At 45.0% G+C, this 18,204-nt stretch overlaps 1 protein-coding gene across 1 annotated transcript in view; it reads left to right on the top strand.

The window, feature by feature from the left end:
• The window catches only part of OLFML2A (olfactomedin like 2A), a 243,460-nt gene that overhangs the window by 214,240 nt on the left and 11,016 nt on the right, over positions 1 to 18,204 (top strand). The window contains exons 6-7 of the mRNA XM_069609445.1: positions 4,933 to 5,202; positions 8,263 to 8,448. Of these exons, the coding sequence (XP_069465546.1) occupies positions 4,933 to 5,202; positions 8,263 to 8,448 (456 nt within the window). The remainder of the gene's footprint in view (positions 1 to 4,932; positions 5,203 to 8,262; positions 8,449 to 18,204) is intronic.

The raw sequence follows: 18,204 nt of genomic DNA, 5'->3' as shown, positions 1-18,204 counted from the left end.
CATTGGTATTGAAACATAACTAATTACTAGCAATAACTGGCCTAAGCTCTTTAGCCTTAACTTTTAATTTGCACATAGTTTGCGTACATATTTCAAGCGATATGAGGAAGGCTAGGTAAATCATTTCTCTTTGGATTCGCAATACAATCTCATTCCCCGGGTCACTGTTCCATTGAAACTTTCCAATCTACAAAACTGCTACTTTATTGCACAATTGAAACTGCTGGGTATCCTTAGGCACTGACTTACCCCATGTTTTACTGATGACCAAAATAAATAATGAAATTCCTTCTGTCACCCTCTCAGGCATCAAGAGATTACATCTAGAATCTATGATATTTATCAGACCATAAAAAATCATGGCTATTTTCTACAGCTCTGCTGAACGCAAATGTTATGAAGTTACTTATTCACCTATCCCCTGGCTCCTAAAACCTCACGCAGCCAGTTTCAAAGTTCATTTCGCAAAACAGCCCTGCACTACCGAGTTTTGATTAGTTTGTGAAAAGTCCAATATATTGAGATTCATGAATTGCCCATGTATTTGTATTTATGTGCATGTATGTTTTTAAATTTGGTGGGTTTGACATTTTATCTTTCTATGCATGTGCAAGCTAATGTGTATCAACTTCTAGACAAACACTAACGCTCAAGTAAAATATCCCATTCATAATTAACAACACTTTGATACATATGAAATTGCAACATCGTGCCCAGATTGCTCCCACCCCCAGTTATTAATACGGCACGCATAACATAAACCCCTCATAATCATGGGGCCTTTCCTGACCACCCCAACACCTTCAATGTTTGTTTTGTGTTAAGGTGTTTATATTTTTTGCTCAGTTGTTTCTTGTACAGTTGTTGCATTCGTTTTTATTTCTTACCTGGTGGTTCTAGTTTAGGGGCAAATTTGTCCTGGATTCCATCTTTTCACTTGACTTGCCACTGGTTTTGCAATAAATTGGATGCTAGTTGCCGGCCAGGTGCCGGTGAGTAGCTGCCCTTCTGGTGGCCACCAGTTGATGCTGGCCCATTAAGTCTATCAGGGTTGGAGAAGTGTGTGTGGGCTTTTGGGGCATGAATTTGCCCCTTTCATCCCTTTGGCCCTGGCACTCTCCTTGGGGTTGCGGGAGGGCTATCTTTGTACTGCAGTATAATATTTCTCAATTCCAATGTTCACCAAATAAGTGTAATTTCAGAACTTTATCGACCAAAAGAATTGACTAGCCCCTCTTTTTTTTTATCAATGGGTCTGCAAATGATACCAGGTTCATAAATTGCAGCCACTTTTTTGTGTCTTTGGGCTTCATTAACTTCAGCGGTATTGTGCTACAGTGATTGCATAATTTAGAGCCATACAGACTCAGTAGTAGTTATTTCTCATTTTGGCAGACATGTGGTAACTCCCCATGTGGAATACCGCCATCATTGCCACTTTGTACATAGCAATATATATCTCCACATAAGTGCTGTCTGTTTTTCTGGGTCTCTGTGCCAAAACCTATAATTAGGCGAACTTGTAAAGGTTGAGGTATTTCCCAATGCTGCCTGTTTTACCATTACTGCCAACGCTGGTCCTCAAGGGCCAGCAGGCAGACGGGTTTTCAGGATGTCCCTCATTAATATTCATGAGGGAAAATGTGCGTGCATTTATAATCGTTGTATGCTAATTTTTCTAATGAATATTAACGGCAGGTATCCTGAAAACCCGGCATGGATCTGGTCCTCGAGATCTGGGTTAATCCTAATGCGACCATTGAGCAGGCTTCTAGGCTACTCCAGCAACGCATTTCTCTGCTGAATTGTGCCGAAAGTGGAACATTTGGGCCTCTCTGCACTGGGAGATCTTGCAATTGGTTAAAGCGTCAGCTTCTCGTTGTGGTATGATAATATTGCCGGTCAACAATACAGAGCATTATTAGAGCATACACATCAAACTGTTTTGTTTTTATTTTTGTCAAAGAAATAGCTTGACAAGTTGAACTCACTGTTAAATAATAGCAGTTCTCATTATCTCAGTGGTGCTCTTTTTTTATCAATGACAGTCGCACAAAAGACTGCGTCAACCCAGTCGCATGTCAAACGTGCGACCTGCAGGTTGCACACAGATCTCTGCTGCAGGCGCGTAACCCACCGAGCTGTCCCCCAACATTCATGCATTGATATGATATGATATGGCATTTGTAACGCGCCTACACACAAGTGTTTCAAGGGTGTTCTTCTTTCAAGTATAGAATAATAGCAGCCTGGCATTTCTAATGACAGGCCCGCCAGGAAATGTATAGGGATGTACACAATATCAGTGTAATTATGGCGTTATAGCAATGTTTGCGGATGTGAAGGCTGACACTAAAATGAATACCTGCCTTTAAGCAGACCTCCTCGGGCGAGGATGGAGTTCCGTCTACTGATAGCGCCGCCTGCCTGGGGGAGCGGATCATGTGCAGCGATTGCAATCTTTTAATCTGTAATTGGGGCCTGCGTCGCACACACGGGCAGTTTAATTTCCAACAGCCCCGTGGAGAACACCCAGGGCTGCTGGGGGAGCTGAGGCGCTCTCACTGAAGCACCCTGCCGCGGATCCCATGGGCGGAGGCCCCTTGCAGACCGCCCCTAACCCCTGCGCCGGGGCCTCACACTGGCATCACCGGTTATGCCTTTTGCCTTGCCCTGGGAAGTGTTTGCTCACTTCCGGGGTTATCTGAAGTCGGGGTTATGGTAAGGCTGCCAAGCTCAAAATCGTGCCCGTTTTCAATTATTTTATAATTAAAGTGTGGGTGCAATAACTAATCTCACGGAATCATTTTATTGCCCCTAATACTATTATTTTTTTGTGCATTTTATATCCGCCTTCACAACCTATCTTCCAATGTGTTGCCTGCTTGCAAACATCCGATCCATACAAAAAGTGGGGTTCCACTCCACATGATCCTTAATCTAGGACCAGTTCCTAAAAGTGATGTTTCTCCCGCCACCAGGACCAGGGCCTCCACTGCCATCATTATATTTCTATCTGCATATATATTATTTTTATATTTTTATTTTTATATTTATATAATTTTACTTTAATTTTATATTTTATATTTCATTTTATATTTTTATATTGTTATATTTATATTTTTATATTTATATTTATATTTTGATTATAGTTATATATAATTATAATATATATAATTTTCCATGTTCAGACAGGCTACACAGCACCACACAGCTCTATGTAGTCCCAAGGAAGGGGCGCATGGCCAACTCAAGGAGATGGGAGGGGCAGAATGCCTGCGCGTTGTGGACCATGCCACTGTCAGGGCATTGGACCATGGCAGGGGAAGCCATGATGTGCAGTAAGGGCCCCAGACCTATCGCCGCACCACGCCTGCTTGGGCATCTCTGATTGTCCAATCACCTGCCTCCTCACTTTCTTCCTGGTTTCCAGCCACGCCTTCATTGGCGAGGACTCTGCAGGTCCAGCGCTTACCCCACACGCCCCCACCCCCACACACTTACTAAATTCCCGATTTAAGGGTCACATTGCCATTCCTCACCTTTAACTTGGATTTCTAGCTCACACATTCACTTCTTGGAGCTATTCTCTCCGGGGCACCTTCCATTCCACCCTCTCTAGAATCATCGTTCATTGCAATACACAGATTAATGTCACTGCGTTATTCATTAAATCGTTGTTTTTGGTGCTTTTCTGACATTTGACTCTCCCATTGTCATGGCTAAGTGGCGAGGGGTTACATATAGGCAATCATTCACTGCAAAATCTCTACCTTAATTATGATCTCGTCACTTTTGAATTTTATTTTGCAGATGCTATAAAATGATTTGCATGCATACATACTGGCACAGGCGCTGTGGGCTGGAACAAGGTTTTGATTTCTGATATTATGGTCAGGGCTTGTTGCGTCATTGCTGGTCCTTCACCAACATTTGAAGGATGAGGCTGTCCTCTCTCTTTTAGACTGGGAAGGGGTATGAGGTTCTGACTCCAATGGATTCCAACAAAGCAAGTGGATAGGTCTGGCAAGCCTCTGAGGCCACCTAGAGCATGCATCTGTAACCTGTAGCTCTCCTGATGCTTTGGACTACAGTTCCCCTGATCTTGCACTATAGCCTGTACTAGCTAGGGTTGATGGGAGTTGCAGTCCAAAACATCTTGCCAGCCATAGTTTGCACACCCCTGAGCCAGAGGATAGGATTGACCGCAATCAGTGTTAATAACAGCGAGGAACAACTTTGTATTTTGGCCCTATGATGCCTTCTTGCTGTTCTGGTGACCTGATGGCAACCCAGGAGACTAAAAGGGGGATTGGTTTGTAACTGTCGCCACAGTAGCCCACCATGGCACTACTGGGCAATATCACTTCCCATACACAACATTAGGTAACTCACTTGTCATCTATATGTCACCATTCCAGTGAAATATGTACATATAGAACAAGGTTCCGTTGCTAGCAAATCTTCACAATGTGCATATTCCTTGAGTTTAAAAAGAGAGAAAATTCCAATTATTCATCAAAAGGCCTATGGAACAACAAGACATAAATTGCTCCACACGGATTTAAAACAATTCCTTCACCCGGTGTTTCGACCACGCTTGGCTTCCTCAAGCACCAATAGCAGTCTGCCATAAATAGACAAGAAACGTGTTTCTAGACAAACACCCCTTCCTGTTTAGCATTAGAAATTACTTTTATCAATGTAAAACCGTCAACTTATAATTTAGGCCCTCCAAAAAAAAAATCCTATATGAAAATACTCTAAAATGTGTTTTATGAACAATAAACTAGAGAGAAAAATCGGAAAAAGCATAATTTATTGCGGTTCAATTTTCCTTTGTGTTGCGGAATGTATGTCGCTGATGGAATGCCTTGCTTGTGAAGCTCGGCTCATTACATATATTTTATAAACCTGTTTTTTGGCTCCTAGAAAGCACCGGGAAGGTCGCCTCGCGGATGGAAAGACAGGGGAGCAGGACAGAAGATGCTGGCGCGGACGCATCAGAGGCTGAGGAGGAAGAGATCCTTTCACCCACTGAACAAAGCGAAACCACCACCACAACCACAACTACCACAATTACCACAAGCGAGCCCACGACAACCAAGTCCACGACCACTACCACGCAGCGCCCTCCCGTGACCATTCTCACCATCGGGTTTCCTGCTTCTGCCACTGAAGGACCGGCCACAGCTAACCGAGGTATGTCTACTACACAAACCAGCGCCGGATTAAACCCAGTGGAGGCCACTGGGCAGTCGAAATGTGGCACACCCTCTCGCAAATGATCTCCTGATATGTTTAAAATTTTCTGCACCGCTTTCTTTTGATCCGTTGTCGCGGGGCCCCTAAAAGGAGGGGGGCCCGTAGGCTAGCGCCTACGTGGTCTAATGGATAATCCGGCACTGACACAAACTGTATGAAGTGCTTTTAAAAAGCAACATGTCATGGCTTTTCAATGTATAAATGGTCTTTGAGATCATGACCTAACGACTTGGCTGTGGCAAAATTCACCTGCACTCTTTAGGTGGCAACTTGGGTTGCCAACAGTGCTCGAGATAATATTTTGAAGTGGGAGTAATTTACTACCTATTTATTTGTTGGGAGTAAAATGATTTTTTACAGTGTAAAAAAGTGAGTCTCAATCTTAACAGGAGTAGTTTATAAGAGTAAAAGTAAAAAAAAATGTAAATTAAAAAAAATTGTTTTGTAATAAATATGTAATTGCACCTATTACTCATACACTTTAAAATATACATGTTTACATCATCGGATCAGGCAGTTATAGTAGTAGCTTCTTCCTGTGGCACTATGTGCAGTACTGGTACAAACCTATTCATGAAACTTTGTGGTTGAATGCAAGGGGAAATTATCTTATGTTTCTTGTTTCCTACTTTTTTTGTTCAGAGTATTTTCTACTCGGTATTTATTTTTTTTAGGTCTATTTACCTACCTTTAGGGAGTAAACGTGACAAATACACCCCTCATCTGTAGGGCTGGTTGCTGCCTTTGGAATCAATTGCCAATTTCTTTTGGAAAGTGCCCTAGATGGCAGTCTTCTAAGCCAAGGTGCCAACATCACTTGTTTTCCTTTTATGTCTCTTAAAACTAAGGTCATCATCTTTTGGGTTCTCCAATGAATGTTGTCTGTGAAGGAAGTGGAGCACGGTTTCCACATCTGCAGGAGGCAACCTAACATTTGCACCAGTCAAAGTGACTTCTGAAGCTCCAGGGCATGAGAACTGGTCTGAGCTTCAGTGGGGTCAATGTCTTGTGACTGCCATAGTCCTGGGCAGCACAAGGAACTCCTTGCTTTAAAACGAGGTCTGTACCGGAAAAAGCAAAAGACAGGCTGTGTGAAAAACCATGTTGTAAGAAGTGAGAAAGAGCCCTGATGGCCAGACCTGGTGTTCATAGCTCACTTCTACAGGTGACCCTGACAGGCTAACACTGAGGCGTGGGTTATGATGACTTGTATAGTCTTCTCAGGTCACACCTTAGTCCCTTTGGCATTGATGGGTGGGTTATGGTTACTTCTTCTCCTGCCTCTATCATTGGTCCTTGTAGACGCTCTCCCTGGTTAGATCTCGGTCCTTTGACATTGATGAGTGGGTTATAGTCTAATAATCTCCTCCCATCATCAATAGTCCTTGGGGCGAACCTAAGAAGACACCTGGACTGCTACGGGGTATTAATACAAGGTCCTGCCCTTCCATGAGGAGTAACTTCCAATATGATGGGGAGAAGAGCTCATGAGCACCATTGGTGTGGCCAATGGATGGAGTGGTCATGTCATACACTCCTAAGTTCACCGGGGGATGTCATCCAGCCAATTTAGGGCTCAGAGAATAGTCTACAAGGCAGACGATAATGGACCACCTTCGACTGTGTGCTATCAAATTGTGAGAGGAAGACCCTGCCTAGGGCATCAGCATTTCTTAAGACCTTGTATACGATTCTCTGGGCTATGGTCACTTCTCCTACCCTCATCATTGTCTCTTTTTAACTCTTCCTTTGGTCAGAGCATGGTTCCTTCTGAATGAAGCTGCTGGTCATGGTTCTTCACCTCTTGCTTTATGCAATGGCCCTTGCAGTTTCTGCCTCTGTTGAGACCATGGTGCCCTCCACAAGGTCTTAAGAAATGCTGATGCCCTAGGCAGGGTCTTCCTCTCACAATTTGATAGCACACAGTCGAAGGTGGTCCATTATCGTCTGCCTTGTAGACTATTCTCTCAGCCCTAAATTGGCTGAATGACATCCCCCGGTGAACTTAGGAGTGTATGACATGACCACTCCATCCATTGGCCACACCAATGGTGCTCATGAGCTCTTCTCCCCATCATATTGGAAGTTACTCCTCATGGAAGGGCAGAACCTTGTATTAATACCCCGTAGCAGTCCAGGTGTCTTCTTAGGTTCGCCCCCTAGTATTCACTGCTCCACCCTATATTGAACCTCTGTCCGTGGCCGCTTAAGGTGTACCAAGGGTCTTTCTATGTTCATCATGGCCTAATGTAAATTGAGCTAATGTATATACTCTCTACATTTTGTGGGTGGGGATGTGGCCTGTGTTCAGTCCTCTGCCCCTGGGCTTGGCGCTGGCAATGAGGGGATCTGAGAGGTGGGTGTATGCCACAAAGTGGGGAAATATAGGGTCAAATTAAAAGATTCATTAATCTTTTATAACACACTTAATACTGGAGGCCAGTCTCTAAGCAGAAGGGCCGCGATTCAAACCTTTGTTGCTCCGTGTTCTCTTGATTCCAAGACAAACGCGTTGCCCCTGAGCTATCTTCACAGCATCAATTCAAATATTGATAGAAAAAGAAAAGATTCCATAACGATTACAATCCTAAAAGCCCACTGATTGTTCACATCCAAAACATGTTAAATGTCCCCTCCTGAAATACGAACTTGAGTGACAGGGCCAGGCTAAGACACGACTATTCCCGCAGTCCGATCAAACTTTAAGAAAGAGGTGATTCTTGTTGCCTGACCTTAACATGGCTTCATGCCCTGCTCAGTATTTAAAACGTTTATGGTGCTGGACGTATGATGCATAAGGTGTGCAAACCACAGCAACAATACAGTGATATGAGTTTCTTTCTGGGTGCTCTGTGGGGAACTGATGGAGGTGGGAGACCATGGTTAAAGGGTTGGGATGAAGACCACTTCTGGCCTACGTTGTTATTGGTCATGTCATCAATTGCTATTAGGAGTCTTGTCTTGACCGCTGTGTTGTCGGCTTTGTTCTTTCCACAGTTAAAGAGGGGGAGTGTGAAGGTACCATCGCCTCAGTGAACTCTCCGGAGAGGCAGCACAGCTACGGCCGCAATGAAGGAGCCTGGATGAAGGATCCAGTGGCCAAGGACGATCGAATCTACGTGACCAATTATTACTATGGAAACAACCTCGTGGAGTTCAGGAACCTCGACAATTTTAAGCAAGGTGAGAATTTGCTGTGGACATGCTGTGGCTTGAAGCACGTTGGGAATGTGTACTTCCTGCTGGATTAGAATTGAGACAATAAATGGTGGACATTTGGAGATTTCACATTCTGCAAACTAATAATGACCTGTGCAGGTGTCATAATTATGAACTGAAAGAAGCCATATGATGGGGATAAACTAGCAGTCATGTCCTGCATTCCAATATATCAGTATTATTGTATAATGGAGCGTGTAGAATAAGAATTCACTTTCTTCCCTACTCCAAACGTTGTTGCTTCCATGCAAAGCTGTTGCCAACTATCTCCTTTTCTAAATGCGTTAACATTGTGCTGTGGCGTCACGTCAGATGATTGTGGAATTAATAATGAACTACAAGGCTGTCTCCCTGAAGTCCCCAAACTACCTCACTGAGAATCCCAGCATTTCCGGAGACCTACGACCCAGAAGTAAGGGCATGTGCAGACTTGCACTGCACTGGTGCAGGAAGGAAAAAAAAACAGAAGACGGGCCTTCTCTGTCTATATCCAAATACTCTGGAACCTCCTTCCCGTCAACTTCAGATTCGCCTCCTCGCTTCTGCAGTTCAAGAAGTAGCCCAAGAACTTCCTCTTCAAGGAATGGCTCCTCTCTGACACCTAGGTCCACACTCCCTCCACTCCGCACACTACGTGAGACTGGGTGATCTGCTCCCCACCGTTTCCTCACCTGATTGCTTGTTGACCCTTGCTGCCTAATTGGCCTCTCCTGTTGTTAGCTCCCTTTTCCCCTGTTTCTCTGCTTCCCTTGCCAAATTCTTCCCCCTATGATTGTAAAGCACTCTGTGGCTTCCCAAATCGAGGTCTGCGCTCAAGAAATAAAATAATAATAATAATAATAATAATAATAATAATAATAATTGCTTTGACATTGTTTCCTCTGCTACATTTATTCATACCATTTCCGGTTGCTGTTAGGTGAAACTCCAGCCTACTCTTTTTTATTTTGCATATAGTTCCCTCATTCCTCTCCTCTTGATCCACTGCAATGCTAGTCCATCGAGACAGCACGAGGGGTGGAAAATGGAGGCACCGGGGCCAATCACGACATAACCTTATGGATTGGCAGCTTTCATCCACTGTGTGTATTCGACCTTAGAGTTCCAAGTGACATAATGGGGCGATATGCCACAAGGCGGCGGGTTGACCCTGTTGGTAATGGTCCGCCTCCAAGGTAAGGGCACGAGCGAAGTGAGGGACATTTTGCCATAAGCACCCATACATTTCCTTATGCGGGTGCTAATGGTGTGTATTTTTTCTTTTTAAAAAAGAAACTTACCTTGCTTCCAAGGCGAGCACGTTGCCCCTGAGCTATCATCCCGAGTTGGTAGCTACTCATCTATAATTCTATGCCATTTGGTATGTATGCCAAATCGTTTAACATGTTTACTATGACACAGATCTCCTGTGATACTTGAAAGGGATATTTGACACGGATATAAAAGCACAAGAGAATTGTTTATGAACATTTCAATTTACAAACACAAATTTGTTCCTAGGTTCGATGACTTCAGGCAAAAACTCAGTCTACGTCATAACTCTATTAGCACTGTCTGTTCAAACCCCACACCCGACATCTCTCAAAATTTTGAACAAGCACACATTTGATTTGCCCTCTTTGGGATCGTCATGTAGGTGGCATATTTTGGGAGGAATTAAATCGATTTACGTTATAATTGTCAGAGTAAAGCTGCTGGCCCTTAATAAAGGGGTCCGATGGAAGAGCCGGCCCCTCATCTCTGATGCGCCTGCAGAAACTTAAAGGGAGGATCCCAGGAGAACTTGGGATGCTCCTCTTGAAAATCGTCCTGCACCCTGGCCAGTCTCCCCTGCTTGCCTGAGTCCTCTGGCCCTCCCCTGTCTGCTTCCCCACTCCCTCCACCTTCTGGAAGAGACCGCTATGCTGCCAAGTCACAGAGTATAGCTCAGGAAGTGAGTACTGGGCCTCCCGAAGCAGGGGAACCCATGTCTTTCCTAGTCCGGGAGCTTTCCCACCTCTTCTCTTCACAGGGGTGTTTCCCTCATAAAATAAAGAGGGAATGAGGTTAGCTGGGTGTCCCATGTGAGGAGAAGAGTTGGGCAGGCTGCCGGACTAGCAAAACAGACTAAGACAACCGTGGGTTCCTTAAATAATATTGGATACAAAAGAATGCCCAATATATGTACAGGAGAAAACTGGTTACCCCTCCCTTTCACACTAACACGATTTGTGATTGCATCACATCCTGCCTAGATGCTTAACTTGTCATCAGCATGGATCAATAGAGCGTTTTTTAAAATCCAAAATAGAAATGTATTCTTTTTTGTTCAAATGTTTTTTTTAATAATATGAATTCAAAAATTACACAAATAAAAGACATGTTCATTCCAACAATCTTTCAACAGACAGAGACACTACACAATTGTGCCCAGGGGTTAGTGCAGGGTGACTTGTTTAATTACAAAACACCATTGTTTTGTAAAACAGTTTGACGTATTTCATAATAGTAAAAATCCACACATAGGGCCTCATTAGGACCCAGGCGGTAAGGGGTTTACGGCGGCGTAAACAGCGCCGACCCTTACCGCCTGATTCCGAGGTCCCTTAGCGCCATGGAGGTTTTAACACTTTTAGCAGGTGTTAAAATCCATGGCGCTAAGGGACCTTGTTGTTAATTACGCCACCGTAATTTACGGTGGCGTAATTAACGCCTTCCCCACTCCCATTATGCCCTATGGGGCAAAAATGGGAATGGGGAAGGGTAAATGGGTTAATGGGGATTTACCGCCCCACTCACCTCGGAATGGGGCGGTAAATCCGCCAACCTTACGCCATGGTGGTAAAGGTACGACCCAGGCGGTAACTTACCGCCTGGGTCGTAATGAGGCCCATAGTCTGTACCTATAACCAAGGAGATCGAGAAACGTTCCAAGCTATTCCGATTATTTATGTAGGTGTTTTTCTGTACAGATGTAGATTTGTTGTGGAAAAAGAAAAAAGAAACGTGATTTTATCATTTATGGAAAATGGTAGACTAGTCAGTCCATGATGTCTAGTCAGGTTTTTGTCGACACATGTTTCGGCCCCTCTGCTGTGATACGCTTTTCCCAAGCGTTCTCCCTTGATTTTGTATTGGGCCTTCATCAGGACATGAAATTGCCAGATGTATGAATCGATCTGGTATACACCCAGTTTTGCAAACGAAGACACTATAAAACCAAGAGGTATGAAACTACTCAAAACGTCTGAAAAATATACTCTAAGATTCTTGAGACAGTTTACTAAGTTTCTACCATGTGTGCAGTCTACTGACCGGTGTCTTGTTGCGTGGTGTGCAGGGCAGACCTTTAGTTAAGTTTATTCTGTATATCAAACAGGATGTGGCACTGCTCCACTCTGTTGGACAAACAGAAACCACTAATTACACTGCTAACTCAATTAGATCACTGACAAATCATGATACTTTGTCATCTGTTGCTGACCTGCGAGTGGAAGGTTGCTTGTATGCCACTCTTTTGGTCCTTCATAGGCTTGATGTTGGTAATTTATTGCGGGCTATCTACGTCTTTAAAGCTTTGTGGAGAAATTAGACTATTTTCAATATTTTCTTGTCTTGTGCATTTGGCTTTCCACTCTTATTTAATTTTAGCATTCAACAGAAAATCGTTTTGTATTCTGAACTTGTCTATTCAGAGAGGTTACTTATCTATTAAAATGTTCCTTTTCACCCATGGTTTCATTCACCAGTTGTGTTTCGAATATTTTACAAAACACCCAGATGCCACGTGATTTGGGCAGAAAGTCTGAGTTTTACCTCCAGCTTTTTGCTGGAGGTAAACATCTCCACTTTCTGCCTATTTTTGGCAGTTCGGCGCTAATAGCGCAGAGAGACACTCATTGGGTCGTATGGACCCAATGGGAAATGGGGATTTACTGCCTTACCACTACTCGTGATCCAGTGCAAATTGCGCCTGACCGAGTAGCAGTAATGCTATAGTGTTGGGCAGTATCCTGGTGCAATTACCGCTGGGATACCTGCTCAACTTGTGATGAGGCTCATTGTGTTATTCACCCCTTCCCTCTTGAAACTGGTTGAAAACAAAAAATTGGGAAGTACCCATATTTTACATATATATATATATATATAGAGAGAGAAGAATACAGCAAGGGTGTTAATTGCTGCAGATTATCACAGGGTGCTGGCGGGAAGCTGGAACACTAAATGACCACTGACAAATGAGTAATTGCTCTTTGTCATCAGGGTGCTAATGAAGAAGAAACAGGAGTGAAAGGAAATGAGATAACACTGCTGGAAGCTTGGCTCCAGCAAAGGCAGCCGGTCACGTGCACGCTTCAATGCGGACATTTGAAGAGTTTCAAATTTAGGTGACAGCAGCCAGCAAAGTCAGTCTGTTACATGTGCGCAGCAAAGCACACATTTAAAGTCATGAATTAAAGAAAAACGTTAACAGTTTTTTTCCATGCATTATCATTCTAGACTTTATTTTAGCCCGTGCCGAGACAATGTGGTGCCTTCCGTGGGAGCAGGCTACCGAAGTATATTAATGCGTCCCATCTATAGTGAGAACATGTACTCTGCTCTCCCTATATAGCCATTGTTCACTGGACTTTGTGAAAGGTAGTTTTGGATGTGTGACAAACAAGATAGGTAGAGAGAGAAGGGCCGGATGCCTGTCCTTCTGTATGCAGTGACAGTCTGGCGCCCTTCTGTTATGATGCTAGCCTTTGACTGTTGTTATAAGGTTAGGTAAAGCTCTGTTGCCTGTGCAGTGCTTTGTGCCAGGCTAAGACTGCCTCACAGGGATGACGAGCAGCGAGAGAACCTTCCAGGCTGGAAGCCAGCAGCTGAAAGGTGCCTCCACCAGCTAGCCAAACTGGAGAGAGAATGGATGTGAAGCAGAGGGGAGCTTTCTCCGAAATGGACTACCAAGCAAGATACATTGTGATCTGAGCAGCTTGTACACTTTGAGAACCCTGCGAACAACAGTTGGGAGTGGTTCAACGTCAGAAATACAAATTTGACATTTTCTTGGCTCCCTGAAAAACGAGCAAAATCCCCCGTTTTCAGTTTGCCAAAATGTTCCTTTTTTCCCTCTGTTATCTTACTTTATACAGTGCCAAATCACCACCCTAGTAGTCTCTGAGAGCCTAGGCGTGTCCTTCTATGTTTCAATGCCTGGCCTGCCAAGTACCAGGAGCTTGCGTTAAACCCAAAAGCATCTGCTTCAATAAATCATGGTTTTTTTATGAGGCATTGCAGTTCAACAGTGAAGGCAGCATTTTTTCACAGTGATAATTGTTCCCCGTGTGCATGCATGTAAATACTAAAGAGCATGTATTTGCTTTCCCATTTGGCACAGGATGCCAGGGAAAGGCTAGTGACTACTTATTTTGCCAGCAAGTTCATGGCAAAATAAATGAAAATATACACTTGCCTGAAGGAAAAGTGAGGACATATTTGTCAAGGAGGGGGCTCTGCCCTCATTCCATTCAGCCTAGAACTGAACGTATGGATCCGTGGTGTAATAAAACCCAACCAGTTTTTCTCAATGGCTGGAAAAATCCAAGGAAACATCACTTACATTGGACCTCATTATGAGGTTGGCAATGTGGCCAAAAACAGTGGTAACGCTGTTACCAGCGCATTACCATGCCATCAATCTATGGGTTTGGGGGTATGGTGGAGGAAAACCTCCAGCAAAAATGTTGGAGTTAATTCTGCCACCTTACTGCCAAAACATAGCAATTACTGCTGGTGGTAATTCCACCAAAATCTAACACCGCCATACTGCCACTTGTAATCTGGCAGTAATTCAGCGGGACCAAGTGGCAGTAACGGTAAATCAATTTTTTGGTATCTCAGTGGATTTACCGCTGCGATACCCCCAAGCTCATGTTGAGGCCCAGTTTACGTAAATTCTTCTGAAGCATGTATATCATGGATTTCCTGAAAACATGATTAGAATTGAGCGTTAGGAACGAGTTAACGGGCCGAGCAAAGTGTGGGCGGTTAACGAGGGCACTGGAATATTTACCCCCGGTGTAGCAGTGGAATGCGTTATTAAATATATTAGTACCCTGGGTTACCAAAGCATTAATAGCTAGTTCTAAAAAAAGTGTTTTCATTCATTAAACTGGATGCGTGTCCCGTTCAACGAATGAAAATACTTTTCCAAGATGGCCACTATGGTTGTAGACAGTAAGTCGCCATACGGAGCCCCTCTTCCATTTCAATGGTGGCCTGAGAAGCGGAATGAAGGGAAGCTGCTTTGGCGGCGGCCACAACAATCAGGTAAATTGGGCTGGGGTGGGGGATTGGGAAGAAAAAAATATAAAAGTGAAGGAAGGTGGGGACAAGATGGCGGTCTGGGACCGGGGAGGCAGCCTGCATGTTCTGTGTAACACAGGATGAGATCAGAGGTTTCAGCCTGCGTTACGCAGGACTTAATTGGCTGCACCCCCTGGCTGGGGTGCTAATTGACCACGTGGTGGGTCTATCACTGTAGCCCTGAATGGGATGTTCCAAAATGACAGAAAATGAATTTCGAAGACAGCAAAACAATAAAAAATAAAATAAAAAGGGCACCAAGAGAAATAGGGAACAGATATCTTGGTCTCTGGATAGCCAAAATGTTAATATTTAGTCTATCATATCATATCATATGATACCTGGCATCACCTCCTCAACTCCAGGGAGAACTGGGGTGTTCCCTCTCCTCACCCCCAAGAAAATGATGTAAATAAATCGGTCGAAAGGTGCACGTCACAGCTCAATTTTCCATCGAAACTGGATAAAAGCTAGGGAATTTACGGGAGGTTTTGAAGGGGATTATCTGAGATATTCCAGAAGGTCAGAGGCCATCTACCACTGTATGGATGAGCATTTCTCATCAGAAGCAAATCCTCTATGTGCCAACGAGCCAATTAGAGCATGCAGTAGAAACACTGCATTGCATTGTATTGTGCTTGTTATCCATATAGCACCTTACCATTATAGTCTCAATGCACTGGTAGTGGGAATGCCCTTTGTGGACCGAAGTCCAGAGTGTTGGAGATCATGGAGTAAGATTAGAATGTGTGTGTAGATTTGGCCAAAAAAGGCCTAGCACGGCTGGCCAGGATCTGGTAGAGAGCAAACCATGGAGTCAGGCAGGTGGATGTGTGCTGAGAGGAGTCAAGAGGTGGCGTGAGTGCTAGAGACTCGCTATGGGCCTCATCACGACTTTGGCGGTAACACTTAAATCCGGAGGTCGCGCTATTACCGCCGGATTTAAGGGTCCGCCAAATCAGGACTTCGGTTGATTTCGCCCCAGCTCTTGGCTGGGGGGAAATCCGCTGAAAATTCACGCAATTACCGCCGGCGGGAAATCCGCCAGTGGTAAGAGTGCACATTTTCCCCATTGAGCCCAATGGAGAATGGGCTCAATGGGGAATGGGGAATTACATTACCGCTGAACTCGGGATCCAGCGCTATTAGCACCGGGGAGTTCGGCGGTAGGGCTAATACCCCTGGCATTACCGCCAAAGTCGTGATCAGGCCCTATGTGTCCAACGTGCCCGAATTTGTCATAGGTCTGCGCTGCATTCTGATGTTAGAGGTGTTAGGTAGACTGAGAATGATGTGAACAGCACGACCGAATTTTGCCATAGTCTTTGCTGTATTCTGACGAGTGCGGGTAACCATGCCTGTGTCCACTGAAGTACCTAGTAGAATTCGGTGGTGATTGGTTGTTTGTGCGTCCTCTGAAGTAATTGACTTCTTCTGTCAGTTCTTGCGGTTTAGCATCTTGTTGAAATATCTGTTATTTGTAACACACTACTGAAGCAGTTCCAGATTCAGAGGCACTTTGTTCATGGAGGGGCAGTGGTGCCATCATACATTGGGCCTCATTAGGAGTGTGGCGGTCCAGAAACAAGGGTGCTGGTAAGCTTATCGGCATCCTTGTTTCTGGGCCACCACACTCCAAATCTACCTGCAGGGGCTGTTGTGCCCGGCTGGTCTGACCCTACCTGGTGCAACGGCCCCGGCAGGCAGAGATGCCATGGAAGCACCGGCACCGTTCGCAACGGTGCCTGTGCTTCTGAGGCCCCATCCCCGTGGAGTCCTATGGGACTCCACGGGAATGGGGCCTTACCAAGCCTCGATGCCTGACTTCCTGCACTGCCGGGATTTGTAATGCCCTTGTGGCACCGGGAATTCAGGCACTGGAAACTGTGTTTCGGGGTCGACGGCAATCCGCTGGTGGCACATTGAGGCCCATTGTATTGCAATAGAATTGATTGGAGTTTAAAATGTTTTGTGCGGACACATGACTACAGCAAAACAAGAAGTGATGACTGGGAAGTTTAGAGGGAATCCCAATCTCTAGTATAGATCTGGGTAACCTTATAGACCACTATTCTCGGCCAGTAGCAGTTCTAGGCACTGAGCACTGCTTTTACGGAGGCCCTGGCCCTCCATCACAACCTCTGACTCAGTGCTGGCCCTTTCAGGAGTTAAGTGTCTGTGAAGATGGCAGATCGCGTGCTGCTTCTCGTGTGTTTCGGGGGTCTTTGGAGGCGTCCTAACCCAGAACTGAAGTCCTTTTACATTATGTGGATGCAGGGAATAAGAACATCACAGTTGTACGCAGTGTTTCATGTCTGATCGCTACTGCTTTTAAGCACTGCAATATTCGGTGCTGATATTACTTAATATAAAGGTACTTAATGTATTGACCGCGGAAGCTTGAAGGGCTGAGTCGGCCTGCTGGGATTGGACAAAGATATCTGAGTTCAGTGCTTAACTTCCTGAGCTATCTTAACGACGTTTGAGTTCTGTGTTCCCTTGTATGTGCCTCATGTTGCAGAAGTTTTGAAGCCCAGCGAGGGGCCAAGCTTAGAGGGTGCCCCTGTCATGGAATGAGCAGGCACGAAGGCCTAATTTCTGCATTTCAAACCTATAAGGAGTGAGCATGGACCAAACCGAGCGAATGGAACTGCAGCCTGACCGTTGCCATGGGCCATCCCTGCAGGATTAAGCAGGGTCCGACGACACTAGGAGCCATCCGCAAGGCTGTGGCCGCATTAACTAATCAACGGTCCAACATCCTCTGTCACGTTTTCAGGTACCGTTCGGAACCACTAAGCATTGATTTGTGTAATCAGCATCACGAGTTTGTTGGTGCACTCCATTTTTAGTTATACCACCACATTGTCCCTGGCACGGACATCTGAGTCCGTAGATGAATTGCAGGATTATGGTGAATCCACAACAATCCCCATGAATATCTATGGATTCCAAAAATGGGGATTAACACCACTTTACTACCCCTCGTAATCCGGCAGTAAATCTATCGGACCGAATGGCGGGAAGGATACATACCGGCACGGCTGCCGCCTGAGTCATGATTTTTCCGGAGCTCGGGAATGGGCAATTACCGGGGCATTACAGCCTCGGCGGACCTGGGAATTGCCCATTCCAGGGCGCTGGAAAATATAACTCCCCATTCCCATTTGAGTCCCATTGGACTCAATGGGGAGGACGGATGAACTGGCACCATTCATGAATGGTGCCGGTGCATCCGTCAAGGTCAGACCTGGCAGATGAAAAAAAGGCATGCGCGAGCAGACCTCGTAGTTTGCCGATCCGGCAACAATGGTGCGAGTAGCTTACCGGCACCGTTGTTTCCGGACCAGCAAACTCATAATGAGGCCCATTGTTTCGAAGGTCATTTGA

This window comes from Ambystoma mexicanum, chromosome 8 (genome assembly GCF_040938575.1).
Source record: "Ambystoma mexicanum isolate Mex_15411 chromosome 8, UKY_AmexF1_1, whole genome shotgun sequence".
In the NCBI taxonomy this organism is placed as follows: domain Eukaryota; kingdom Metazoa; phylum Chordata; class Amphibia; order Caudata; family Ambystomatidae; genus Ambystoma; species Ambystoma mexicanum.
Note: the sequence above shows the minus strand (reverse complement) of the source record. Positions and strands in the feature narration are given on the sequence as shown.